This window comes from Rhinolophus sinicus, linkage group LG11 (assembly GCF_036562045.2).
Source record: "Rhinolophus sinicus isolate RSC01 linkage group LG11, ASM3656204v1, whole genome shotgun sequence".
NCBI classification, from domain to species: Eukaryota; Metazoa; Chordata; class Mammalia; order Chiroptera; family Rhinolophidae; genus Rhinolophus; species Rhinolophus sinicus.
This window is the reverse complement of record NC_133760.1, coordinates 20,371,298-20,398,640: the sequence shown is the minus strand read 5'-3', so window position 1 is coordinate 20,398,640 and position 27,343 is coordinate 20,371,298. Positions and strand designations below refer to the sequence as shown.

Below are 27,343 nucleotides of genomic sequence, written 5' to 3'. Positions count from 1 at the left end.
TCTGTTTCATATGATAAAATTTTTATATAGCAAGTTATTTATTGTATAATGCAGGCTCTCTGTGTTATCTTGCCTATTTAGTACTAGTTTAGAGCAAAGCAAGTTAAAATTTAACTGCCATTGTGTAATGCAACTACTTACTGTAGACATGGGACTGAAAAGTTGGTAAAAGTGGCTTTCTGTTAAATGAATCTTTTCTAATTTGGAGATTTAGTTTTAGCTCAGACTCTCCATGAAAGCACTTAAAGTAAATATAGCCAACCTATTAAAATTCCCATTTTGAAAGGTGAGAGGATATTTTTTGATAGGACTTTAATAGTCAGTATAAAATACACAACCCGCATGAAACTAGACACTAAATTGCGGTATTTTGACATTTGAATTCTAAGGAGGGAAACTGTCTGTGGCTTCGTCATAGTTTGTCCACTTTGTTTCTCAGGACCTCTTTGCCTCGGGAAGTAAAGCAGGATTCTGCTACCACCCAAGTCAGTTGACAACAAGCCTTTCTCTGCCTCGCTCTTTTCCTTTGTCTGGTTTTGTCATGTGTAATACTGATGTGCGACTTGCAGTCCATACGCACTGTGACAAAACTACATGTCGTGGTGGCCTGAACCCTAAGTTTGTCTTACGCGAAGTTTATTCTCATGAGCGAGCACGATTTACTGTGGGTAGTGGGTGGGTGCCCAGTCCATACAGTTAAGTCAGTGAAATGCCTGCTTTACATTGGCTGTTTGAACAGGGTCGTCCCCAGATGCCCCCAGACCACCCACTCCATTTTCTGAAGTGGAAAGTGCGCTGTGATTTTCAGTAGATGTCAGCGTCCATCAAGTACTGGGCTGTGACCAATACAATTTAGTAAAGAAATTAAAGTGTTTCTTTTTATGCAAGTATTGACCTGATTTTTTTTACTTACTGAGGTATAATTCATATACCATAGAATTCACCCACTTAAATAAGTATTTATTTAAGTATTTCAGTGGTTTTTAGTATATTCACCAAGTTGTCACCACGTAGATTTTAGAACTCCAAAAACCCCATCCTGTTAGCAGTGACTTCCCCATTTACCCCTCCCCCCAACCCCTGGCATCCAGAGTCTACTTTCCGTCTCTAGGTGATTTGCCTCTTCAGGACATGGCATCATACAACATGTGGCCCCTGAGCAGCATGATGCTTTCAGGGCTCAGCCATGTGGTAGCCCGTGTTAGTCTGAGAACATTTCCAAACCCGTGTTTCTTACTCCGTGTTCCATCCACGAGGTCGTTTTGGAACTGGGAAGAACTTCGGAGGTTTTCTAGTCCAGCATCCCCTCGTTTTAGACAAAATTACTTGAAATAGTTTATTAGTCCTTAATGTTTCCTCATATCTCCCAAATTCAGTTTCCTTGGGGTGGGAAACCAGGAAGGAGAAGACTTCGGATTTCTCCTCAGCTTCTTCTTAACTGTGACTTGGTTTCATGTCACCCTGTGAGGCTTCTTTGGGTCTGAACACAGGCGGTGTTAACACCCTGGAGCTGGGGTCACACTTGTCCGACTGGCCTTGGAACCTGTGAAGTACGATGCACACGCAGCAAGGTGTGTATTGATCATTGCCTTTGTATCTTAATTTTTACCTCAGAGGCTGATCTCCCATTTCCATGAGTCCTTTTGAAGGCAGAGAACTTTGATTTGATGACACCCTGCATACTTGTGTTTCCAGAGATGCAGATTTGGATGCTTGACTGAAGGCTCATGGTGCTGTGCTCCAGCGCCCCCTGGTGCCATGCTCTAGTGGTAGCCCTCCATTTCTGCTTTCTGCCAAGTGGTGTGACCCTTAGATCTGTGGAGAACTAACTGTAGGTGGTGCCGGGGAACAGGAAACATCTCTCCTTCTCCTCACCTTCCTTGGCTGCAGTTGCGTCTTTGTGTCCCCATTAGCACGAACACTGGTATTTCCAGTGTTGGCCAGCCCCTTCCCCAGGCTTTACAGACGTGGGCCCGCTGGCACTCTGGCCTCCGAGCCTCCGATCTGCAGAAGATGAAGCCCAGAGCAGCTACACTTTGCTTCCGTGAGGTGTCTTGTTTCCATCCTGTGTTTCCATCCCCTTATTCCTGACGTGTTTCTTGTATCATGCCCTCCCTAGAAAGGATCAGGAAAGAACCAAACACGAGAACAGTGGGAGCCCTGAAAGCCTGAGCCGGGGTCAGCTGGAAATGAGGGGAAGCTGAGCTTTGTTCCTCCCAGGCTCACTTCCTTATGGGGAATGGAGAGGCTGGAAGGCCTTGTGGTGTGTCCCCCTGACCGCAGGCCTTTCCTGTGAGCTGCGGGGCAGTTGGGAAGGGAGCACTTGATGTAGCTTTCTTGACTTCCTTACTCATCTAACTGATGGGCTTGCTTAACACCTTGGGGAATTTCCAGCTTGCCCTACAGTACCTGATAAGCTATTACAAGAGTAGCGTGATTAACAACAATATGTAATAAATATTTGCGTAAACAGTTGTGCAAGGAAGTACGACAGGGTCTTCAGCCACCTTCTTTTGTTTTATCCTGGCAGCACTCGGTTATTGGGCGTCTGGATGTGCGAGGCCCTGCCTCAGGCTCTGGGAATACAAGAGGGAATAGAATGCAAGTCTCCGGTGCAGACTTAATTGTCCTGTTTTATCTCACTGCTCTCACAGGACAAACTAATTCATGTGCTCAGTGGCATTTTCTTCACCACTAGATTATAAATCCTAGGAAATCAGGCGCAGGATCATTTTCCTTTTTTTTTTTAACCCAAACACAATGTTTTTTCCCTAAAAATTGACTTTAAAATATATTTATTAGTCCTCCAGAGGAAGGAGAATGTTTCACGCTTACATAAAGAGAGGGGTAAAGGTTTTCCTCACAACTGTTTTCAGCTTTAGTTTTTTTTAAAAAAACCATTTGGAAATGATTTCAAATTTATGAAAGTTGCAAAAATAATGCTGCAAGGAACATTCCCCCTCCCCCCATTTCTTCCATGAGCCTGTGGGGAATACTCATTCTACAGGGAATAGGAACCCTAATCAGAACGCCTTAGGGTGGTGAACACACTGGAGAAATCCTCCTTAATTGTTGGTACCAGCTTCTTAGCAAACCCCCCCCCCCCATCTCAGTCATAAAATTGAAATGACTAATTTTTATATTGGTGAAGTATAACTGCTCACTTTCAGAAACTTGTGCATTAAGGATCGAAAATCTGATTATGGCAAGAGGACGTGATTCATGTGTATTTTGATGGAGTTGTTTATTGATACACGTGAACCAGTTAAGGAAATTGAGTTGGAGTTCAAAACAGCTCTGCCCAGCCGGTTGTCAGGTATGTTAGCATGGCATAGTTGGCACTTAGTGGTTGCTTATGGGGCCTTTTTGGATGAAATGTTTTCATCAAGTCCTAATCTTTTGTTAGTGAGCTCTGGGAACTAACACAGGTGCAAACTTACAACTTCTTTGCCAGATGGGTGTATTTGAATAGTTGTACAGTGATTTCTGTTGTTTACATTGACTTTTTACAATTAATTTTTTTGAATAGAGAAGATATTTGTATGGTTCAGAACTGAAAACTCTGAAAAGATACACACTAAGTCTCACTCCCTGCTCCACTACCTTCACTGGGCTCGCTAACGATTACGTTCCCTTCTTGGTTCCCTTTCCAGTATCTCCGTATGAAAACACAAATAGGTATTTCTGGTTTCCTCCCTTTTTTACCCCCAACATATTTTCATCATTTAACAGTATCTTGGAGATTTCTCCATATCCCTACATGAAGCGCTTCCTCATTTTTCTCGCAGTGAATTTTTAATGAGATTGAAGGTGTGTATCTGTGGAGAAGTTATTGACATGAAGATGTAATAAAAGGAAATTTAAAACCTGTAGCAAACTTTTTCAAATGATACTAAAAAAAAAGAATTAAGTAAAAATAGTGAAATTGAAAATAATAGAAAAGAAGTCTTTTCCCTGGAACCTTTCTAAGCTTTCTGACTGTTGGCCATGAGGTCACCCCCAGCTAACTAGTGCGGGAATGCTTGTGTGTGTTAGTGGCTTGGGGCTACCATTCCTCCTCTCTCCCTTTTCACTGACAGGATTTTATTAAACCGTTTGGAATTTTAATTCTCTTACTGGATTAATAAGATAGCTCTTTTAAAAAGACTTAAGACTGTATATGAACTCAAATATGAAAGTATGATTAGAAGTATTAGAAGTGTGATTTAAAGAGTATTTCATTATTACTTCATTTTCAGTTTTCCAGGAAGAAAATTTGCCTGCAGAAAATAACCTAACAATCCTGTGGAACATTTTGGGTCTCATCCTTGTATGTCTCCCCACATTCTGAATTAAAATACACAAGGTTCTTGTCATTAATAAGATAAAATGGAGATCTTTTACGACAGTATTTCTACTATTTATATTAAAACAATGTGATTCCAGTTTGGTGATTCTTAGTTGAGTTTTTAAATTTAGTAATTTAAATTCAGTAATTTTCTGAACACTTCTTATTTTCTAATAGGCCTTTTTTTTTTTTTCCAAAAATGCAGTCGGCTTTTTTTATCTGTCAGAATCTCTTTAAGGATACAGATTAGAATTTTTGAAAGTTCTCTTCTGTTTCCTGTGTTTGCTGTGTTTACTCATTCCCCCTTCATTTTAAATAGTAATTCTCTGTTGCTTGTTGATTACTCCTCACTTCTTTTGTGATTCTTTGGTGTTCATTCATATGAGGATTGAAATCATTAGTATTTTAATGGCTGTGTGTTTCCTTGGCAGCTGGGAAGGTCACTGTTTCTCCCCCAGGCTTCCCCTGGGAATATTTCCATCTACCCCAAAAGTTCCCTTGTGCCTCTTTGTAATCAGTCCGTCCCCAGATCTTGACAACCACTGACCTGTTTTCTGTCTGTGTACTTTTGCCCTACAATATTGTATCAGTGCAATCATGTAACACGTGGCCTTTTACGTTGGACTCTCACTTAGCATGATGCTTTTGAGAGTCATTGAGTAGAATTTCATTGTAGAGATGTACCACATTCATCTGGTGATGGACATTTGGGTTGTTTCTCGCTTTTGGTGATTGCGAATAGAGCTGCTGTAAGCATCAGCATACTTTTATTTTTGGACATAGGTCTTCATATCTCTTGGGTAAGAACCTAGGAGTGAGGTTGCTTGGGTCCTATAGTAAGTCACTTTGTAAGAAACTGCCAAACTCATTTCTAAAGTGACTGTAAATCTGCATCCGTCAGCCATGTGGGGAGTTCCAGTTGCTCCACAGCCTCACCTGCGTTTGGTACTGTCAGGAATATTTCTTCCCAATCTGTGGCTATGTTTTCCTTTTATCCTGAGTAAATTTTGAGGTATTGTATCTAGACTTAAAGATCTCTGTTCTTCACATACATCCCACTTCCACCTTTTCTTCTGCTTCCTTTTCACTTAAAATACCTTTCCCGTTCATTGCTTGGTATGGTGCCTGAGTGAAACTGGCATAGGCTTTTACCCAATGTTGAAGATGATGCGGTCAGAGCTCACTAAGCTCACAATGAAAGTATTTCAGAAAACCATTTCTAAATTGTTTTGGGACTCCATCACTTTCAATGCACAGTTTCTTTGTGGACTTTTGCCAGTATATGTAAATAATTACATGAAGATGTTTTTGTTTTTAATATATATTTACAGTTTTGGTAGCTACTGCAAAAGAGTCCTCCAGAAATGTTTCCCTCCAAAATATTGGTGCATTCTTATCAAAGGTTGTGAGAGTTAGTTGCCATTTACCTACATTTATAACAATAGTGGATAATGTACAATATATAATATTTAGTTACTGGTTATTTTCGAATCACAGGCTTGTAAATTTCCCTGCAAGTTACTAGACTGTCACCTTCCTTTAAAGCAGAGGAGCCACATCTCTGCTTAACCATTTTTATCCCCAGTACCTGTCATCCCGCATAGCACTTAGTAGGTGCTACATAATTATCAAATGAATGAATAATTAGCGAGTGATTCGCCTTTGCAGAAATCTAATCATACTGATTCTTGTCAGTGACTTGTTTCTTGAAGCTCCAGGGAGAATATGAACTGCCAGACACTTGTCAAACTTGCTTCCTTGCAGTTTAACCAGTTGTTTTTCCAGAAAGTCGCATTTAGAATTCTACGAAATGAAAGTTCCCAACTAGGTTTGTGTCTATCAAATAATATATTTATCTGTACATAATGTTTCAATACATTTTTTCTTTAAAGATTTTTTTGGGGGAAGGGGAACAGGATTTTTATTGGGGAACAGTGTGTACTTCCAGGACTTTTTTCCAAGTCAAGTTGTCCTTTCAGTCTTAGTTGTGGAGGGCGCAGCTCAGCTCCAGGTCCAGTTGCCATTGCTAGTTGCAGGGGGCACTGCCCACCATCCCTTGCTGGAGTCAAACCGGCAATCTTGTGGTTGAGAGGATGCGCTCCAACCTACTGAGCCATCTGGGAGGCAGCTCAGCTCAAGGTGCTGTGTTCGACCTTAGTTGCAGGGGGCGGAGCCCACCATCCCTTGGGGGACTCAAGGAGTTGAACTGGTAACCTTGTGGTTGAGAGCCCACTGGCCCATGTGGGAATCGAACCGGCAGCCTTCGGAGTTAGGAGCACAGAGCTCCAACTGCCTGAGCCATCGGGCCGGCCCTGTTTCAGTACATTTTTGAGATACAAAATTACATACATATTTTTAAAGATCATTCATGAGTATCACTAACATTTTCCTTTGGATTTCCTTATCTTCCCATTTGAACCACGCTGTCTGCTTTTCTTTAGTATGTATGGCAGAGAAAACTGAAATGGAGGTAGTGACATGAGTCAGCAGAAAGGTAAATGGAGCAACTGGAAATGTTTGTGAATCAAAAAAATTTCTCCTGCAAACAGGATTCTGCTTACAAGTTTGGTGTACAAATTTGACCTGTTTCAAAATAAGCTTTTGATGAGTTGTATCCAAACCATTTCAGAGTGTTCTTTGACAATTTGTAGAAAAGGCTAAGTAATATTTTTGTTTATTTGTAATCAGAAAATACTACACCTAATTAATATCACTTTGCAGATCTTTGATTTGTTTAATTGAGAAAGGGTCTTGGGGATTCTGGCCCAAATATTTCATTGGGTTGTTTTAACATACAGCATTTTTTCTGAAGGTATAAAATTTGTGTATTTTATGTGATCAGTGATTCTCTTTTTTTCAGTATATTTTTGGAGATTTTAGCCCTGATGAATTCAATCAGTTCTTTGTGACTCCTCGCTCTTCAGTTGAGGTAAGACAAAACTTTGTTTTATTGAGTATATGTGTAGATATAATTAGTGGTTATGTTTTATTTTTTAATTTATGCTTTTTGATAAGGAATTCCCATGTACAGAAAAGTGCAGAGACTAGTGTGAGAAATGCCTGAATCCTCCAACCAGATTTGACTAATATTGACATTTTGCTATATTTATAAATAGCAAAGCATTACAGATATAGTTGAAGCCTCCATTCTACCCCTCTCCCATTTTATTTCCCTCCTTCCCCAGAAATAACGACACTGCTGAAATTGATAAGTATTGTTTTCTGACTGGTTTTCACCTTTTACTACATATGTGTGTATCAACAGATAGTACATTGCATTGTTTTATATGGTTTAAAATGTCACATAAAGGTTTCATACTATATTAATCATTTCTAGTTTATTTTAAACTAACATGTTCTTTAGATTTATCTATACTAATATATTTTGTTCTTGTTCTTTGATTTTAATTGCTAAATACCATTAATTGAACACACCACAATTTATTTACCTTTTTTTCTATTGAGGACCATTTAGGTCTTTAATTAGTTCTTCCATGATTATAAAAATGTTGGGATAAACACATTTGTCTCATGTTTCTCTGGGTTTCTCCAGGATATGTGCTAGGAATGGAACTGCTGGGTTGTGCAAGGAATAAACATGTTTAGTTTTACTAGTGACTGCTAACCTGCTTTCTAAGTGGTTTTGACAGTCTGCATTCTCATCAGCAATGCATGAGATTTTTCTCTATCTCGTTAAAAAATTTGCTAATTCTCAGTATAGGCATACTTAAAATTTTTGTTAATTTGCTGGGTTATAAATATATTCTCATTGTTTTAATTTACATTTCCCAGATTACAAACAGTTGAGCCCTGTTTCATTATTTTCATATGCCCACTGGCGATACAGATTTCCACTTCTGTGAATTACTGGATCTCTATACGTATCTTGTTCATATTTTTTATCAAGTGGTGTGTCTCTTACTGATTTATAGGATTAATAATCTTTGGTTTTGCGTGTTACAGGTGTCTTTTCCTAGCATGAGGGCTTTTAAACTTTGTATATGATGCACTTTTCATTTTTTGCTGGGTAACGGGAGTGTATTTTTTACTTTAATGTCAAATGTATTCACTTATTTCCCCATGGTTTGTGGATTTTTTGTTTTTTTAAAAATATCTTTAAGAACTTCTTCCCTTCTCTAAGGTAAGAAAGACATTTGTTTTCTTTTAAAAGTCTTAAGGTTTTTGTTTTCACTTTAGTATGTAATACAACTGAAATTGAGGTATTGATTTTTGTATATGTGTGAGGTGGGGATCTACTAACCCCTCCTCCATGGCAGTAGAACATGGCCCTTTCTACACCATTTACTGAGAACTTGGCTCTTAGGTGTAGCACCATCCTGTCAGGGGACACATCTCTCTATATGCTTGGTTGATTCTGGGTCCCTTGTTCTGTGGACCTTTTGCTTCATCTCTGTATCAATACCACACATTTTAATTGCTGCGACTTTATAAACAGTCTTCCAGCAGGGCACACACCTTCTTCTTATACTTACAGATTGTTTTGGCTTTCCTTCATTCTTAACTCTTCCGTAGGAATTCATGATCAGCACATCAAGTTACATGAAAAATCCTATTGGAAATTCAGTTGGAGTTGTGTTAAAATGATGGATTAATTTGTAGAAGAATTAACATCTTTATGATAGTTTTCCCAACCACGGTTGTGGTATATTTCTCTATTCATTCAAGCCTTCTTTTATGTTCATTCTTTGTGTGAGTAATGGTTTCTGTTTTAGTTTAATAAAAACTTAACCTGGAACATTTTTTTAGATTTATATTTTAAATGTAAATACTGTTGAAATTGCATTGAAAAGGAAGAATGGGAGAAGTATCCAGTATATCAGATAAAATCTTAGTTAACTTTTAATGAAACCTAACTAGGCTTTTAGATCCCTTTGTAAATATATATAATACAGTTATATGTTTGCATGCATATTAAAAATTAATGTATGGAATTGTTTTATTTGGTAAAATGGAGTCGGATAAGGTAATTACTTAGAATAGGAGTCAAAAAGCCAGGATTGGGGTCTAGCTGGGTCACATGTGACCTTGGCTTGTCTTTTATTTTTCACCTTGGCTTCTTGGATTCTAAAAAAGTTTTAGAGTTATGGAGGTGGGATCAAATGAGAACATATTGAAAGCATTATTTAAGCTATACAGATGTAAGAGGAACATCTGTGTTTGTTATTTGTTCTCTTTTACTTTAGAAAAAAGAAAATAAAGCTTATATCAGGTTTCATTTTAGAAAATGAATAAATTCAGTGCCATGTCCATCCCTTGGGTTCATTGATGTGAACAGTTATGATTTAAGGAATCTAAGGATATGACCCAAGACATAGTGAAAGTTAAATTATATATTGTATTTCCTAAGGCAATAAAATATATCTGCATTTTAGAATTATATAAAATAAGGATTGAAGTTTAGTGTTTTCTGATAAGAAAACGGTTAATTAGGAAAAACAGAATCAGATCCCATATTCCCCAAGCATGAGTGTTAATTGATGTTCTACTCTATATAGTATACTAATTATTCAAGTTTTAAATAATTTCTGTCTTTAAATCACAGTAAAATATGATGGTACTTGCCAGAACACCACAATCTAATTGCTCTTTGCGACTAAGATTTTAAGAAATGATAAAGCTCAACTTCTGTACTTTATAAAAGCTTTTCTCAGGTGTGTGCATATTTGTGGGTTTTTGAGTGCCTGTTTGCAAGTGTCAGAATAAAAACATGCATTTTCCTGTGATATGAAAGTGGAAAATGTACTGTATTTCAAGTCTGAAGAGCTTGCTTCCTTTGTCACTCTGCCACTTAAACAGGCTCAGCAGTCTTGGACAATTTCCTCTGTCTCATTATGCCTTTTTCAGAAAAAAATTTGAAAATGGAGAATGCTTATTTGCCTCAGAGAAGTGTTGGGAAATCATCAATGTGTGGTGTGATACTTGGTGTGTAACAAATGTTAGTAGACTTTGATGGATGCCAATGGGAAAGTTGTGTGAGACTTTTTATTTGCAGAAATAATGGCTGTGTCTCATCAAAATGAGTTATAGCCAGAAATCTTGGTATGTCTGGGCCTGTCTGAGCATGCACTGAGCATGCATTGAGTTTGGGGGGAGGACATGACAAGTGTGTTGTCGATCAAAATCACATGTGGTCCAATAACTCGCAAAAAGGAAATATAAGGTAATTAGCAGTTATCGTTCTCAGTATGTAATTATTACAGTTCAGGGGTGTGGATTATAATAATATATAGGGCATGGACAGTTTAATGGGGTGAGGCATGGTTGGTTCAGTGGGTGGGTGAGTGATCTTATCTCACTTCCACCACATAATTGTTTGGACTTTTATGTCATAGGTAAAATAATTGTACCTCCTACATGCACTGTTCCTACCATGTGGCATAAATTAGAATCCAGCCCTATCCCTCATATACTTTTTGGCTGTTAGGAACTTGATAAGGCATTCTTTTCTCTACTTGGGGGCAAGAACTAAAACAAAATAAAATTTGAGAAATGGTAGGGTGTTCAAATGTAAAAACAGCCTTTCTACAAAAGCATCATTCCTGTCAACTGGGAGTTATTTTGCCTCTCTTCTAGTTTGCTTGTTTGAAAGCTTGCTACTAGAAAGATAGGGCGGTCAGAAGTTTAACAGAATCAGAAGAAACAAATTCAGCCGATGAGATCTTAAATGTTAGTACACGCACACCTTGGAGATACTGCGGGTTCGGTTCCAGACCCACTGCAATAAAGCAAATATTGCATTAAAGCGAGTCACACGAAGGTTTTGGTTTCCCAGTGCATATAAAAGTTAGTTTACACTAGTCTGTTAAGTGTGTGGTAGTATTATGTGTATAAACAGTACATACCTTAATTAAAAAATACTTTATTGCTGTATACCTGAAATCTATGTAATTTTACTAACAATTGTCACCCCAATAAGCTTTAATTAAAAAAAATAATAAAACCATTACGATTGATCAAAAAAACCTGCTTTATTGCTAAAGAATGCTAACTATTATCTGAACTTTCAGTGAGCAATAATCTTTTTGCTGGTGGAAGATCTGGCCTCAATGTTGATGCATTTTCGCAATATCTGAAGTGCAATAAAGTGAAGTGCAATAAAACAAGGCATGCCTATATCCAGTTTTTAAAGGTAACTGATACCTTTTCTAAAGCTGTGCTCTAGTTTAGAAGCCAGGGTGATTTAAAAATGAATTTCTCCAACTGGAAAAAGTACAGTCTCAACTTACAAATAACTGTGTTTTGAACACCAGTCATAATCCTGTTATTGGTGTTCAAAAATAGGGAGAGAGTGCTAATTGTTCCTGAAATTTCCCATACTCAACATTAGAGGCAACACATACAAGTCAACTAGCTACCAAATAACAAGCCCAGGCAGCATAGTACAGGCTGTAGGTAGGGGCACGCCCACACGTGTGTGGAGTGATCAAGACAGTTATTCTGAGTGGTTTGGTGTCTTAAGAGATTTCAGAGGAGAGATTCAGGGTTTGTGAGGGTTTTTCGGACAGAGAGCAGAGCCAATGGCGGCAGCCTCAAAAAGGTTTTAAAACATTACGTTATCGAAGGACCCAAGTCTTGTTTTCACAAGACTGTAAGCACTATTTCAAACTACTAACGTGATTTGACTTGTATCTAATATAACTTGATTTCAGTTATTTTACATTGCTTAGTTCACATTTGTATGAGAGATTTTATGTTTTTGCTTTGGTTTTTAAATTTTGTATTCTTATAAGTAGCTGTAGAAAGAGGAAACTGAACAATTCTTATAATTTATTCTGCTGTATATTTATTATGCCATAGACTAACTGGTATCTTATGAGCGGTGGAGATTTTGTTGAATTAAAGGTGCCATATGTCTCTAGAGTAAAAAAGAAATGCGCGCACACACGCGCGCACGTATTTCGTCTGGGCCAGAACTCATTCCAGCGTTCAGCAATTCCCACAATTATGCCTTTATTAGACTATTATATCAAAAATATTTAAACCCACTAACAGAAAATGGCAGTATCGATCGCCCCCGAGTGTGCTGGGTGGTCTGCTTACAGATCCTGCTTCTACCACTTACTAGATTTTGTGTAAATCAAGGGAAATTAAAAAAAAAACACCAATACACTTTCAGTGCCTTACAACTGTGTAGCTTTCCATCACCAGGGGGCACCACCCTGTCGATGATGGAAAAAGAGAAGGTATTCTGTATGGGGGAGTTTGCTGAACTTTCGTGACTGCAGAGGGACAGCGACCTGATTTGTGGCTTCCTCAGATGCTCCTTTCTGCTCCGTAGTTTGTGCCAGTGGTCAGTGCGGGAGCACCTGGTATGACTGTTGGAATGGTTTGTGGAACGGTCTTTGCACTTCAGGTGCAAGGCCAGATGTAGCCTATCTTGGCACACAGAATGCTTTCTCCTTTTGTGTCAATATGATAAGTACTCGGGTGCCCCCGCGTGGTGGAAATATGTGCAGCTCTCAAGGCCTGAAAATGTACAGTTCGTATTGAACAGCACTGCATTTTCTTAGCTGCTTATTTGTTATAATTCTCTGGGGAGAGATTCTACTTGGTAACTTGGAGAGATAAGCTTTTATCTCTGTGATTATTGAATTGCCTTGCTAAGAGTCAATTGGAGATATCAGCTGAGGAAACCACTTAAGCCGTAGTTCTCTACAGTAGTGGGCATGAGAACCTCATGGGTACCTCTGAACATTTCAGACTGTGGGACCTCCTGCAGGCACCGGGGCCATTGTACTGAGAGTTTGAAACATGCTGTGTGAGGATGTCATTGTTTTGTTCTTTTGTTCTGACTTTGGGTAGCAAGTATTCATTCACTTACCGTCGTACCCTTTCCCATGCTAAACTCTCTCATCTCAAACACGTCCATTCAAACCATTTTCAACTCTTAGATTTTATGGAATAGCTAGGAAGGAGAAAACTTTGGTATATTCGTAATAGTACCTTCCTGCTTTTTGCAAAGAGGTCAAACAGTTGCCATTTTGCTTGCTCTCTTCCAAACAAGGAATGTTTTTGAAGGCACTGTGTTCAAAAGGGAGCCTCGATCCCCAGACTTGTCCTTCTCCTGGGGCTTTCTTTGCTCGCTGCCCGTGCCTGGGCCCAGTCCTGGCCTCCGATGGCTGTGCGGACTTGCAGAGCTAGTGCACATGGTACAGATGGTCCCTGAGAGTGATCGTTGCTTGTGGACAAAGACAGGTGGCTGTGGGGTTTATGGGCAGTCACTAACAATCTGTGACGTGAAGGATCTACCGTAAGTATTTTATTGTAGTTGATTTCCATGTCCAGTGGAGTCCGTTTGTATTTTTTGCTTCATTTTTGGATCTGGTTAATAATAATAGATATTTAAAAGCATTCGTATGGTATTTTTTGCTTAAATGAAGATGATTTAATTTTGCTGTCTGTCCATGTATTATTTTGGTAAAAAATGACATCATGAGAAGTTGTATGGATAGAGTTTTAATGAAGTGTTGCTTTAATAAATTAGTATATATCAGGTTTTAACATTTTGTTGGATTAAAACTTGTTTTCCGGTTCCCCGTGCAGCTTCCTCCATACAACGGAACAGTTCTGTGTGGTGCACAGGCTCCAGATGAACTACCTGATGGTAAGTAAGCTAGTTCTCTGCTTCGTCTCCCTGAGCTGAATTCTGGCCATTTGTGCTGGGTGGGCAGGCTAGCCGGAAACGGTGTTTTCCGGTTTGTTCATACTTTGTGAATAAACATTCCCGTACGGCTAGATGTTTTTGTTCTAAACTATAGCAGCTTTCATCACTGAACCACTTTGACTATTGAATTAAAGTGTAGTCTGTGCTTCAGAGTGTCAGGCGTTGAAGGTTTAGTTAAGGAAATAGTTGTTCAGTTCTATTTTTTTCTTAACAGTTCTCAGTGGAACAGGTATGTTCTTTATAGCCGATGCTCTTTGTCAGAGTTCTGAAGCCTCAGTCTGGTTGCGGAGGCTGCTGGGCCCCGAACTGGTGCGTCTCTGAGCATGTGCCCTTGGCACCACCCCTCAGTGGCAGTTTGAAGCTGTTGTTCCTGCAGTTTTCGTTTATATCCCTGTCTGTCGCTAATGCTCTTGGGAATTCAGGTAACCTCTCACCTCCTAGTCTGTTTTTTTGTTTGTTTTTTGTTTTGTTTTGTTTTGTTTTTTTTGTGGGGGGGGTCTCTTGTCACAGACACTGAGCTGATTACTGGAGATGGTGCTTGTTGAGATGCAGCGATGTTGTATTGTTCAAGCGCCTGGTGTTTAAATAACAACAAGGTCCCATTGCACAAGTCAAATCCGACTAGACCATTTTTCAGTTTGGATCATGTCAAAGGCCCTGGCTGGCCTTGGAGAAGCTGAAAGCTGGACCCTTTCTTTGAGAGCCAGGGGTTCGGCTCCCTGTTTCGTTAACATGGTCAGACCGGTGAAAGGGGTTTTCATTATAATTTAGGTTTAAATATAAACTTTGAAAAGACTATCCAAACTTTTTTTTTTTTATCTATAGTAAAATCAGAAAGTGATTATATCTAAAATTGCTAACAGTTTTATAAGAAATAGTGATGGCGGAGCTCATAAGGGAAAGAGCAATTCTAATGATGGCTTAGGATGAGAATAAAATAAACGAAGTTAAAGGGACCCCAGGCCCTTGCCCCACTGCCCAGCCTCTGGAGCAGCTTTTTTAAAATTGGAGTCAGTGGATTTCTCTGTGTCCATGCACTTGGCACATAGTAAGCATGCTGTAGATGTTTACTCAGTGTTTAAACATGTTTCATTATTTTCCCATTCACACTGTACCTTTCTTTTCAGTTCAGTCAGTTGCCCACCATCCTCCCAGTGAGTGGCAGAGGCAGGAGATGGGAGGCTTTGTGAACTTAGCTCCCAGCCTGCAACCCCTCAAGGTTCTGAGTCTACCCACCTCTAATCCATATTCTCCTTCCTTTCTCCTGCCACAGCCCCTCCTTCCAGGCTCTCATCCCTGTTCAGCTACTGCTCCTTGGCTCTTTTTCTCCGTTCCCTGCTCTCTTCCCACAAGTTCATCACTTATTCTGAAAACACAGCTGGAACCGGGTCACCTGATTGCACTGGTAGTGACAGGCCAGCTTAGAGGCCCCTTTTCTCTGTGGCCTTTTCTGTTGTCTTGTGTTTCTGTTGCTTTTAGTTCTTTTAGTAGTGCCTATCCTGCTGCACAGTAAAGCCCCCTGTACAAAATGCCTGCTGTAGGGGAGCAAAATTTGCTACCCCCAAATACGCCATTTTGGAATATTGGTTATTTTCAATTAAGTTACTTGAGAAAGAACTGGTGCAAGGGCATTCTGACCCTCCTCTCTGTCCCTCTGAAAGCTGGAAGTAAATCTCCCATGTGAAAGGTACCCTCCCTGCACAAAGAGGAAAGGTACCCTCCCTGCACCAGAGAGAGGAGGTTCAGGGCTGAGAAGGCTGTGGAAACAAAGTCTTGTGTAGTTTCTTCACTGGTTAGTACCTAAGCCTGAGATTCTTTATCTTGTCAGCCCTTCACAAATTTGTCATTTCTTTATCTAAAAAGTGTAAAAGCTGCCTGCTTTGGTCATTTTCTTTTTAGGTCCCATATCTGTGAGACCTCTGTACATAAGAAATTAAACTTGATTTTTCTATTAACCTGTCAATTTACTACTTAGAGCAGCTGAAGAACCGAGAAGGATAGAAGGAACATTTTTTCTCCCTGACACTCCTCTCTAGACTGAGTTCAACTGTGGATGGCAGGGACCATAATTCTTTTCTGTGTGTTTAGCAGCTGCATAGTATCTGGAATGTTATAAACCCTCAGTATGTGTTTGGATTAATGATTTACAGTGATTTATTCTGTCTCCCACCACAGTCAACTACAGCCAGCGCTTTGCAGGGGCGCCTTATCATACCATGCTTTTTTATACCTCTGCCTGTTTCAGTCAGTTCCCAAAGCTTGAAATAGCCTGTCCCCCTGCTTCCCCACCTCCTAATCCGTTACCCTGCCAGTTCCACTGACCTTTCTGTAGCTTCTGATCAAAACTGATTATTTTGTTTTGTGTCCGAAACTTCTTTTTACAAAGCTGTTGAGGCCTTATCTTTCTCTCCCTTGCCGTTTTCAGTCCAATGTGTTTGTCTCCCTGGTAAATGGAACTCCCTGAGGCAGAGACTTTGCCTTACTGCTCTCAGTACCCATCCTTCCCGCCCCCAATAAGCACTTTACATGTAGCGTTGAATTGACTTGCTGAGAGTTAATTGGAGAAACCAGCGGAGGAAGCCACTTGAGCTGTAGTTCCCTAGGTCGTGGGCACGAGAAGCCCCTGGGTGCCTCTGAACATTTCAGACTCCAGGGGCCTCTGGGGCCATTGTACTGCCAGGGCTGCTCTGAGCAGACTTGGAGAAACGCTGTGTGAGGCTGTCATTGTTTTATTTGAGCTGGTTTTCCTACCTCTAACCAGCCCACTGCCTCTCTGGCATGAGCGTTGAGTTCCCATGTACCCAACATATTGATTGGGTTATTTAAAGCATGAGTTTGTAGGACTTCCTTCCACCTTCCTTCCAGCCTGACAGATGGGGCTTTGTCCTGACCTCTCTGCCATAGTGCGTGATGCACACGTGTGTCCACGACGAGTGTTCCTGGCCAAGAAAAGGAACTGTTTGGGGTAGGAATCTGCCTTCCAGTGATATGATCAGACGCTGTACTGGGTAAATGTTTTGATAATAGCCACAGCATATTGTAATGGTTCCATTAATGTCACATCACGTTCTAGAAGGTTTTATGATATGATAAGATTAAGAACTGAGATGTGGAAGGCACTGTGTCTACTGGAAATAATCAAAATCTTGCACTCAAAAATATTGCACAAGCTGCAAGACATAACTCATACTAATTTTTTTTTTTAAGGGAGGAAGTTCAACCATTAGGTGTTTTTTTTTAAGGGGGTGAGTTCAACCATTAGGATTTTTTGTTGTTGTTGTTCTTTTAATTTTATTGGGGAATATTGGGGAACACTGTGTTTCCCCATCACCTCCAAGTCGTGGTCCTTCAATCTAGTTGTGGAGGGCACAGCTCAGCTCCAAGTTCAGTCACTGTTTTCAATCTTTAGTTGCAGGGGGCACAGCCCACCATCCCATGTGGATATTGAACCAACAACCTTGTTGAGAGCTTGCGCTCTAACCAACTGAGCCATCCGGCCGCCCCTCCGGAAGCTCAGCAGCAGCTCATGGTCTTCAATCTAGTTGTGGAGGGCGCAGCTCACTGGCCCATGTGGGAATCGAACCAGCAACCCTATTGCCCAGAGCTCGTGCTGTAACCCACTGAGCCATCCGGCCGCCCGTACTAATTTTTAATGTGAGTTCACAATGTGCACCACCGTCTCCAGAGGGCAGCCTCCCTGTGCGGAGTGTTCTTCACTTCTTCAGGGACTTCCACTTGAATCCATGCAGCAGCGTCGCACCCTCGAAACATCATGGAATAGGTGATGCCCGGAAGCAAAGCAGACAGTGTATCTTTATGTATAATAATAGAGAAATTAACTTCTCTTTGGTGATTCTTTTCAAAATAAGGAAACAAAAAATCAGTGCTTGGTGGCCAGAGGATTCCAATTGTCATATTTGTGACTTTATATAAAACTTGCTGTTAGGTGTAATTATTGTCAGTATTCATTTTTCAGAAACTTTTTGTTGTTGTACAGGTGTCTCCCCCTCTAACTCCAGGTGTGTTTTATCAAAACAAATGAAGAATTAGGAGACTAGGCTTCTGCCCATCACTGACTTGCACATAACTGGCCTCTCTTTGGGGCTGTTTTTTTTCCTTCTATAGAAAGACTTCCAAGGTAAAATATATTCAGTTCTCTGTGACAGAACCAGTTCTTTTGGTGTAATGATATTTTATTTTTCCATGAAACACATGCCTTGGAAAAAAGTTGGCCTCTTATGCTAGACTTGGTGAAATCTTCAGTTATGCATTAACAATGAATTATACGGTGTGTGTTCCTGTTTTTTCCCTAACTTCAAAATTTATAACTATTTTATCAGGTATAGGATGATATTGATGCTTAGTGTCTGTTGAAAGACAATGATTCTAAAACTCAATCTAATTTCCGAGATGTGAACTCTGAAAAAACGTACTTCTTTGAATAAATGGGATATGTAGATTGTTGTCAATTGGGAGAGGAAGTATTGAAGGGTTCCGTGGAGATTTTTAAAACTTCGTGGTCGTGAAGTTTTTGGTATATTTGGAAGTACCGTCACCACCCATGGAGTTAATCTTGTAGGAATTCATTTACTGGACAATTACATGCGTTCATGCAAGGCTGTTTTCAGACTTCAGTGACTGTTGTCGTCGAGGTCAGGAAATGGATAAGTCAAACACGTGCTTCTGAAGTGTACTTTTATACAGAAGATCAGTTCTTGGTGTAGTTTATATACTTTTGAATTATTCAGTTACACTAACTGAGAAGCCACGAATATAGCAACAATTTTAAGTCCCTAAGTTGGTTGTCGTGTGATTTTTTTTTTTTAATTGTCTAAAAAAACTTATACCCTACTGTCAGGCATAAAGTAAGCCAGTAAAGTCTCCCTCCCTTGGCTATCCTGAGAGTCGAAGATACAGACTTCTGTTTTTTTATATCTCCAAATTAAATACAGTTTTATAGTTATTTGTTCTCAGCCAACTCTTTATTCAACACAAATAAAATGTCATAGCATTATTAATTAGGAGACTGTAAGGTTTCAGTTTTAAAAAAATAATTATTGATACTTTTATAGTTTGTGTAGCTGTGTTCTTAACTAACAGGATATTTACTGGTCATTTTCTTTCTAAACAGGACAGGAATATCAAAGAATTGAATTTGGTGTTAATGAAGTAATTGAACCCAATGACACTTTGCAGAGAACTCCCAACTACAGTATTTCAAGCACATTGAATCCTCAGGCCCCTGAATTTATTCTTAGTTGCACAACTTCCAAAAAGACCCCCGATGACATAGATAAAGAAGCGAACTACAGCTCCATTGACTGCCAGTATCCAGGCTCTGCCCTTGCTCTGGATGGCAGTTCCAACGCTGAGGCAGAAGTTCTGGAGAATGACGGTGTCTCGGGTGGTCTTGGACAAAGGGAGCGTAAAAAGAAGAAAAAACGTCCACCTGGATATTATAGTTACTTGAAAGATGGCAGCGAGGGCTCTATTTCCACGGAAGCCCTGGTCAATGGCCATGCTAACCCGGCAGTCCTGAACAGTGTGGGCACAGAGGATGCAGAGTTGGGGGGGGAGGGGCCCCCACTGGGGACCCCCAGGACTTGTAGCAGCCCTCAGGACGCGGCGGACTTCGTCAGTGACGCTGCTCACGGTGGTTCTTTCCCTGGAGCCCTGGACAGCACTGCCAGGACTGCAGGGCAGCCTGAGGGCTGCCAGGGGCCTGACTTGGAACAGTCCTGCCTCCCCGCAGAGGCTGGCAGGGACAGCCTGTTGAGGACAGCTGTAGCTCAGCCTTACGTTGGGACTGATACTACTGAAAACCTTGGCGTTGCTAACGGACAAATACTTGAAACCTCGGGTGAGGGCTCAGCTGCCAACGGGGTGGAGTTGTACACTGTGGAAAGCCCGGACTTGGACCCAGCTAAAGCGGAGAGCGCTTCCCCTCCTGCCGACGCCCTGGCCTCTGTGGCGGGCGCCGCTTCCATCAGCCAGCCCGCTAAGTCATGGGCCAGTCTTTTCCATGATTCTAAGCCCTCTTCCTCCTCGCCCTTGGCTTCTGTGGAAACTAAGTATTCCCCTCCTGCCACATCTCCCCTGGTCTCTGAAAAGCAGGCTGAAGTCAAGGAAGGGCTTGTTCCAGTTTCAGAGGATCCTGTAGCCATAAAGATCGCAGGTATAGTTCAAAAGATACAGGTCGAAAGTGAAGATGGGAACAGATCTCATCGCCTGTTGAGTGAGAAGTTTGAGACAGTCTGGGCTTATAAACTGTGATGATAGATTGTTACCCAGAGCAATAGTAAATTACCTGTGCTTTAATAGAAATTTTGGAAGAATGCCTGTGCCTTCAATATTATCAAAAAGTAAAGTAATATAAAAGCAAAATGGGAGGGGGTTTTTATACCTTTATGTTAAGTGAAAAGTCTATGTCTGTTACCAGTCCTTTTCTATTGACAAACCACATTTCCACTTCTTGCCTTTTGATCCAGTAATTCTGCTCCATTGTGACTGTATAATGGACTTGTCCTGTCTGTTACGGCTGTTGTACACCGTTGGTACGGGCCTCCCTGGTTGGGACTCACTTTGCACTGTTACTTTTTTATCTTAAGATACAAGAAAGCAGTTTGGGTTTTTCTTCTTAATGTCTGTTTTGGATTGAGTAAATGGATTTTACTCAGTTTTAGCACACCAACGTTAGCTCTTGACACGGAAAAAGAAAAACTGGAACAGTTTGGCCCAAAATAAACATTTGATTTTGAAGTGCTAAGGCTCAAAACTAGAACCAATGCACGATAAAAATGCAAAGCTACAAAATTTGCGGTTGTTTTTTAAGTTAAAATAGGAAGTCAGAAATACAGGGGAGCATCTGTTTATATGTATCTGAGAAGCCAGAGCTATTTCTTCAGGTGTCATCATACCAAGAAGTTGAGCAGCCCACTCTTCAGATTCTTCCCTCATTAGCTGAGTTACATAAAACAGGCTGTCTCACTTAGGCATTATGTGATATTTTCTGATTGAACATTTTGGAACACCTGACAGCATTATCAGGATGAGGATGAATGCAGTAGCAGCAAGCGGCGAAATGCTTACCCTTTTATGAATGGTTAGAATTCCATCAGATATAAAACATTCTTTAGATGGCAGCAAACAATACCTTTTTTTTTTAAAGTGAGCATTTTATCCCTTATACGAAATACATTATTTTGAATATTCTTGGTATCTGGAGTTCTCTTGAGAAGATAACTGATAAGCCAATCATCATTTTGCGCTTCGTATGTATTTTTAAAAGCCAGGTGATTTCTTTATAACTTAGAATGTGTTCATTGCATGGGAGTGCTGTTACAGTCAGGGTAAGACAGTGTATGTCTTTGTATAGATCATTAAGTTTAAAGTTTATTTTTTAACTTATAAGGAGAAGTGCATGGTGGGATGCTTTTTAAAATTGTACATTCTAAGTTAAAATTCATGAAGGCATTGTAATTATATTTTTGTTCCTAAAAATTACTTCACAAAGGAAAACTCGTTCTTGGGAAATTTTCTCAATCTTTATTTACAATAAGAAAGAAAATCTTCATTTTAAATGTTTTAAAGCATTCTAGTCATATGACCTTAAATGTGATTTGATACATAGTTTGCTATGTTCTATATCTGTTCAAATCTAATTAACTTGTTAAAATCTAATATTAACGTGCTTTGTAAAATACTGTAAAAGTAGGGGTTCTTAGTTACTGGTATTAGTAGAGAGCATTGTACAATCCAAGTAATTATTCTTGAATTGACACAGTGTGCCTCCCTACGCCCGCCCCCTCCCCCAGCCCGTGTTTTTTCTTAATTCTGTTTTGATTAGGCCAGTTACAAAAATTTTTTAATTATCTGAGCAAAAGTTTAGTTCCTTTGAAAATACTTCATTCTTTTGAGCCTGTTTGTTGAGCCTTAAAAATATAGAATGTGGTTGCTAACAGTTTTCAGTATTCTGTAAAATAATGCAGTGCTAATAGTTACTGAATAACACTTGGAATCCTATCTAGCTGAGGTAAAGTGGTATTGTTTGGAATTTTTTTCTTTGTCATATTCTCCATCTTAGAGATTTACTTTATAAAATGATAAAAACATATTAAATTTGTTATAAGTCAGATAGATGCACTACCACAAACTTCCCCTTAGTGGACATGCTTTTCAGGGTAGGCCCACTTGTTTAAGCAGCATTTAACTGTGAAATTCTAGCTTCATTAAAAGATCTATTGATGTTGGTTATCATAGTATTTGACCTGCATTAGTATCTGACTAGTTCTACTGAGAGTAAGTTTTGTTTATCATTTATACATACTAACTTTGGGGAAACAGGGAGAAGGGAACAGTTCAGACATTATCAATTGTTTTTTGAGTTCTTAGAGTAATGTCAATATCCACAGCCAATTTTTGATCCCAGGTTCATTTATTTTGGATGCTCACATTTCTGGATCATTTGCCCTGCCCTGTCATTAAGTCTCTGCTTTATAAATGCCAGCTAATTTTTGTATAACCACAAGTGAGATACAAATTAGGGAGGCAAATCAACTGTAAACAAAAAATAAGAATCATTTTGAAGTGAAATACAACCAACTCTTGATTCCTTGTAAATTGTTTATCCAGTACTTTAATGAGTTCTGCTTTCAACTTCTTGGTGGCAGGACCATCTTCACAGTGTAAATTATTTGTCAGCATTTTTTCCATTAACCGTTTTCTTCATAACTGTAAACTCTATTTAAGAAGGAGATGGAAGGGAAGAGCTCTTAAACTGAAACACTAAATGCCTTCTCCAACCCCGCAGGAAGTCTGAACCTAAACAATAGGTCTGCAGCAGCTTGGAAAGACTTCTGTGTTTCAGTGAGTGGTTTATGTCAGTCTGAGAGGGGGTATTTGCCATTTTTCAGTAGGAATACCTAAGCCAGGAGACAAGAAAAAGAAACATGAAAATTTTAGCTTTTTTTTTTTTTTAATGGGTGCGAAACATGAGACTGACCCATATTCAAGAGTAAGTATGACAAATACTAGTAACGTAGGGATTGTCTATACTGTTGTTATACTGTTGTTCCCTCCACGTGTTCATTAATGGAGAGTTGCTCTACATGTGGTATTTGAAATTCAGCATGTCCTTTTAATGGACATTTAACTTTTCCTGGGTTTTTAATAAGGAATATTTGTTGTACCCGAGCCTAAATTGCATCAACTGCTTTCAGATCACAAACAGAGCTATTTTGTGTTTTGCTTTTAAAGTTGTGCATCAGTGTATTTTGTTTTAGTATAGGTGCTGCTGAAGTGAACCCAGTGTGTTTTGTTTTAAAGGATGTAAGTGAATGGCAGAGGAGAAAGACTAGGCCAAATGCCCAAATAAAATGAGTTAAAATTCCAGTGAAAATGAGCTTAGGGAAACTGAGGTTTTTGACAGCTCTAAAAAAATTCTGTTCTGTGAGGAAATTGAAGGATCCAGTAATGTCATTTTTTAAGAATTTTAGTCAAAACCTGTTTAATATATAATTTTGCACAGTGGCTTTATGCACCTAAAAATTGTTGCTGGACTGAGCAACAAAATCCTTACAAGTTGGATCTGCCCAGGAAAATGAATTCCTGTGTCCGTATTTATTTGAAATGTGACAAAAATATAGCCTATGATTGATCTTTGATTTGGTGGTTTATGAATCATGTGTCCCCCTCCTTGGGAAATGATTTCTCAAATATTTTGCATTTTCTCTTCAAATCCTCCAAAGTAGCAATGATGTAGCATGCCCTAAACTAAAAAGAGGTCTGTGGCACTTCTTTGCAGGAATCCGTGCTTGTGAGTTCAAAGTTCAGTCCATGTCTGATTTGATATGTATCTGTCCTTGCTGGTATTTATATGTTTCTAATTCATAGAACTAAACGAAGACCCTTCCACTTATAAAACATAAGTTGATAGTCAGTGGATAGTGGTCTATTTTGGTTGTGCCACCTGATTAGGTAACCAAGAATAGTGTATGTTTTTCCAAAGTGATGTAATGAGGAAAAGGAAAACACTTGGAGAATGTTCTGGATAGTTAGGAAGATGACAGAAAAGCAGGTCAACGTATCAGAATGTCAGTTGTTGGCAGTTATTGAGCCTTAAGAATCAATGAAATTTCTGTGTGTTGCATTTTCATGGATTTTAAATCTAAATCCTAATTTTAGGAAAACAAAATCTGATGCGTAAAATGTGTATAAGAATAATTATAGCTTATGTTCACTTAAATTTACAATATTAGTTTACAATATTGCCATTGAGTTTATAAATCATTTCATTTGAATGATTTGTGGCAGCATGGGAATTACTCTGTATGTCTTGAAATACAAAAAAGGATATTAAACACTCAGTTTTTCTGTATGTCAGCAGCTTTCATAAAGGTGAACTTTGATTCAGCCATTTAGTGTTTGAGCTGTTACAAAAGTGCAGACATTGCTTTTAATTTTGCATCTTTTATGTGATACGGAATCATTCTGGCATTTGGTACCATTCCATTAACACTATTTTGGGGAGACTCAGCAACTCCTGTGAGACAGGTGGATTGGGGAGGCCTTCTTCCTAAAGTTGCTATCTAAATGGATCTGAGTGGTAAAATTACACCGACACCGATAAATTGAAAAGAAGCCTTCTGGGGGAAAAGTTTGTTACAGTCAACTTCTGGTTATTTGCCCTAAAAGAAGGTAAAATGGATAAGCAACAATCTTGACTTTGGACCACATGTCAGATTTCAAGTTTCAACCTCCGGGAATACCTTGCCTTCTCTTCTATTTGGCGGCCCTTCCCAGTTTTGATTCTTTTCACCCCCATAATTGTAGTATTTATTGGATTTTTAGGCCAGAAATAAAGTAGTAATGTAAATGGTGTTTTTATAAAATGAACTTTATTAAGTAGAGCCAAGAGTTATGTGAAAAAATTAAAAGCAGTATTCATACTGGCTTGTCTGTGAGTCACGAATAATTGACTTTTGAATTAGAACAATAGGATTCATTCATTTTAATAGGATTCAATAATAGTGATAGGTGACTATTTACAGGAATTAGAATAGTCTTTGAACCTGTGTTATTTCCATAGGAGGGAGAAGAGAAGCACATTTTACAAACAGTATCAGGAGTTAATGTCTGGCTCAGTTGGTTATTGAAATTGTATTCAGTGGGAAAAAGGCTCAATGTACAATGTTACAAAAATGAAACTTTAAATTGCTTGGACATTTGGTTTTAAGAAAATCCTAGACAATAAGATATTTAATCTTAGCTAAATTTTTTCTTTCCTTTTAAAATGGAACTCTATTAATATACACAGAATGTTCAAAACTTCATTTTAAGATAACTTATTTCTTGTTGGAGTACTGAATATTGCTGGTTCTCCAAAACTTCCATAAATTAATATTAGCTCTTTATTTTCTAATGATTATGGAGCATCTGTAATGAGCTGCTAGGTGTTTTCCATACGTGTGTTACACTATCACGTAGCCTCCCCATAGCCGTTCATGGTGCAGTCTCTGACAGGTGAGGAGTGAAATCATCTGTGCCACGGTGCAAAATGAAAGAAGTGGCGGAGCCAGGGCGGCAACCCGTGTCTGGTTCGTCTTCCTGGATTCTCGCCCTGTCTGCTTATCCACAGGGTGTGCCTGGAGGCTTTCTGAACTATGTGATAGAATGACCTTTAAAGTCCAGTGGGTTTCTAACAAACTGGACTGGAGTCATGTACCATAACGAACAACTTTAGTCTCCTGATGTTTAGTTCTTATCCCACATTACTGGCTAATCTGTACTTACAGTATTCCATCTGCTATCTAGGTCAGTGAGTAATGATTGGCCCAGGAATAAGATAGAAAAGGCACCGATGGCAACTCTTACTAGTAGAAACAGAGAAGTCCTCATTCGCAGAGGGGTATGGAAGAAGGAGGGGACGAGGAGACTTGATGTAGCCAGTAGGGATGGCAGAGTTAGGCTGGGGACTAGGTACCGTGCTGACCTGTTACCCTGGACGGGAACACGCAGCTGAGCGCTTGGCAGTGTGAGGCTGTCGTCTGTAAGGAGCTTCTGGTCCAGGGCAGGAGCTGCACACCACTAATACAAGGTAGATAGTCACAGTGTCTTGCCATGGAGAGAGACAACTGGAGAGAGTGTGCAACTAGGAGATGTCTTCAGGGAGGAGTTTCCAGTCGTCAGTCAACCGTACTTTGAGAATAGTATAGTGTTTAGGATCGTTGGAAGATACCAACAACAGAATGATACTGTATTTTAGCTTCTGGAAGACTTGTAACTGTAGAGAAAAATGTAGAAGAACAGCATAACCATTAATGAAACGACATTGTTCAGTGTCTCTGTATTTCCTAAGTCTATAAAGACTTACTGATCTACATTTATGAAGATTGTACCAGAAGGCTCTTTCAAAGAATGTTAAAGAATTGAAAAGAAGCTAGTTTTGTATATTTGCTAATAAAATATACTAAGTGTCCTTTTGTTCTACGTTATGTTTCAAGAGTTTTTAATTTTGTAGCTACATGTCTGCCTGGAATGTTACTTGCAGTTATTGAACAAACCACTAGGTGATGCTAAGAGACGTGAACTTAATATTGTGGAAGATCAACAGTGAAACTGCTTTTTTACCTGCCTGCTCCTTAAAATACGCCAACCTGCAGTAATGCCAGCAGAAGCTGGCATCAATTCAAGGGAAGGGTTGGTGTAGAAACTAACGGCTTCCATCCAAGGAATACATGCTGTTTCCCAGCTGAATGTTGGAAAGAAGCCAGCTAATAGCCAGTTTTAAGTTGGGTTTATTCTCTTGATTCCATAGGGTTTGAGTGTTTCATTCTCCGGCTGTGCAGATTATTCTGGGCATGTCGCTTGGTTAAGAACATAAGAGGGGATGCATTTTTTTCAGTGGAGCTTAGAGCTGTTCTTGATGTTGCACCTGCGTCCGCTTTTGAGAATGGAGTTAGCCTTGTCATAAACAATTTTTAGAACTTGTTTAACAAGATACTTAAAGTACTTTTGACTATAAACGTTTTTTTTTGGGGGGCGGTCTATTAAAAACAGTTGATATGGAAGGGAAGTTTTAGATCAGTGTGCCTGTCCCTGGCCATTTTCTTTCCATTTCCCCCTGGTGTCCGTATTGAACAGGAATTAACGTCATCAAGCTCCTCCCTACCTCCCCTGTAGACCTTCATCCAGCCCCTCACCCCAGAAGACTTTGCCTCCCGTGCCCCTGAGGCCGGCCCTACACCCTGCTTTTGCCGCCACTGCTAATTCAAAGTGCCCTGTCCTTCGGGATCCCTGTTAACAGGTTCTCCTTGGCCTGTCATTTAGATATG

General features: G+C 39.6%; 1 protein-coding gene across 2 annotated transcripts in view; it reads left to right on the top strand.

The window, feature by feature from the left end:
- Positions 1–27,343, top strand: part of USP10 (ubiquitin specific peptidase 10) — a 62,910-nt gene that overhangs the window by 16,572 nt on the left and 18,995 nt on the right. Inside the window, exons 2-5 of one of the 2 annotated variants that reach the window (XM_074314495.1) lie at positions 7,188–7,256; positions 13,892–13,952; positions 14,227–14,434; positions 19,144–20,187. In XM_074314495.1, coding sequence (XP_074170596.1) covers positions 14,260–14,434; positions 19,144–20,187 — 1,219 coding nt within the window. In that variant the 5' untranslated portion in view covers positions 7,188–7,256; positions 13,892–13,952; positions 14,227–14,259. The remainder of the gene's footprint in view (positions 1–7,187; positions 7,257–13,891; positions 13,953–14,226; positions 14,435–19,143; positions 20,188–27,343) is intronic. The other variant, XM_019747122.2, reaches the window with a different exon arrangement.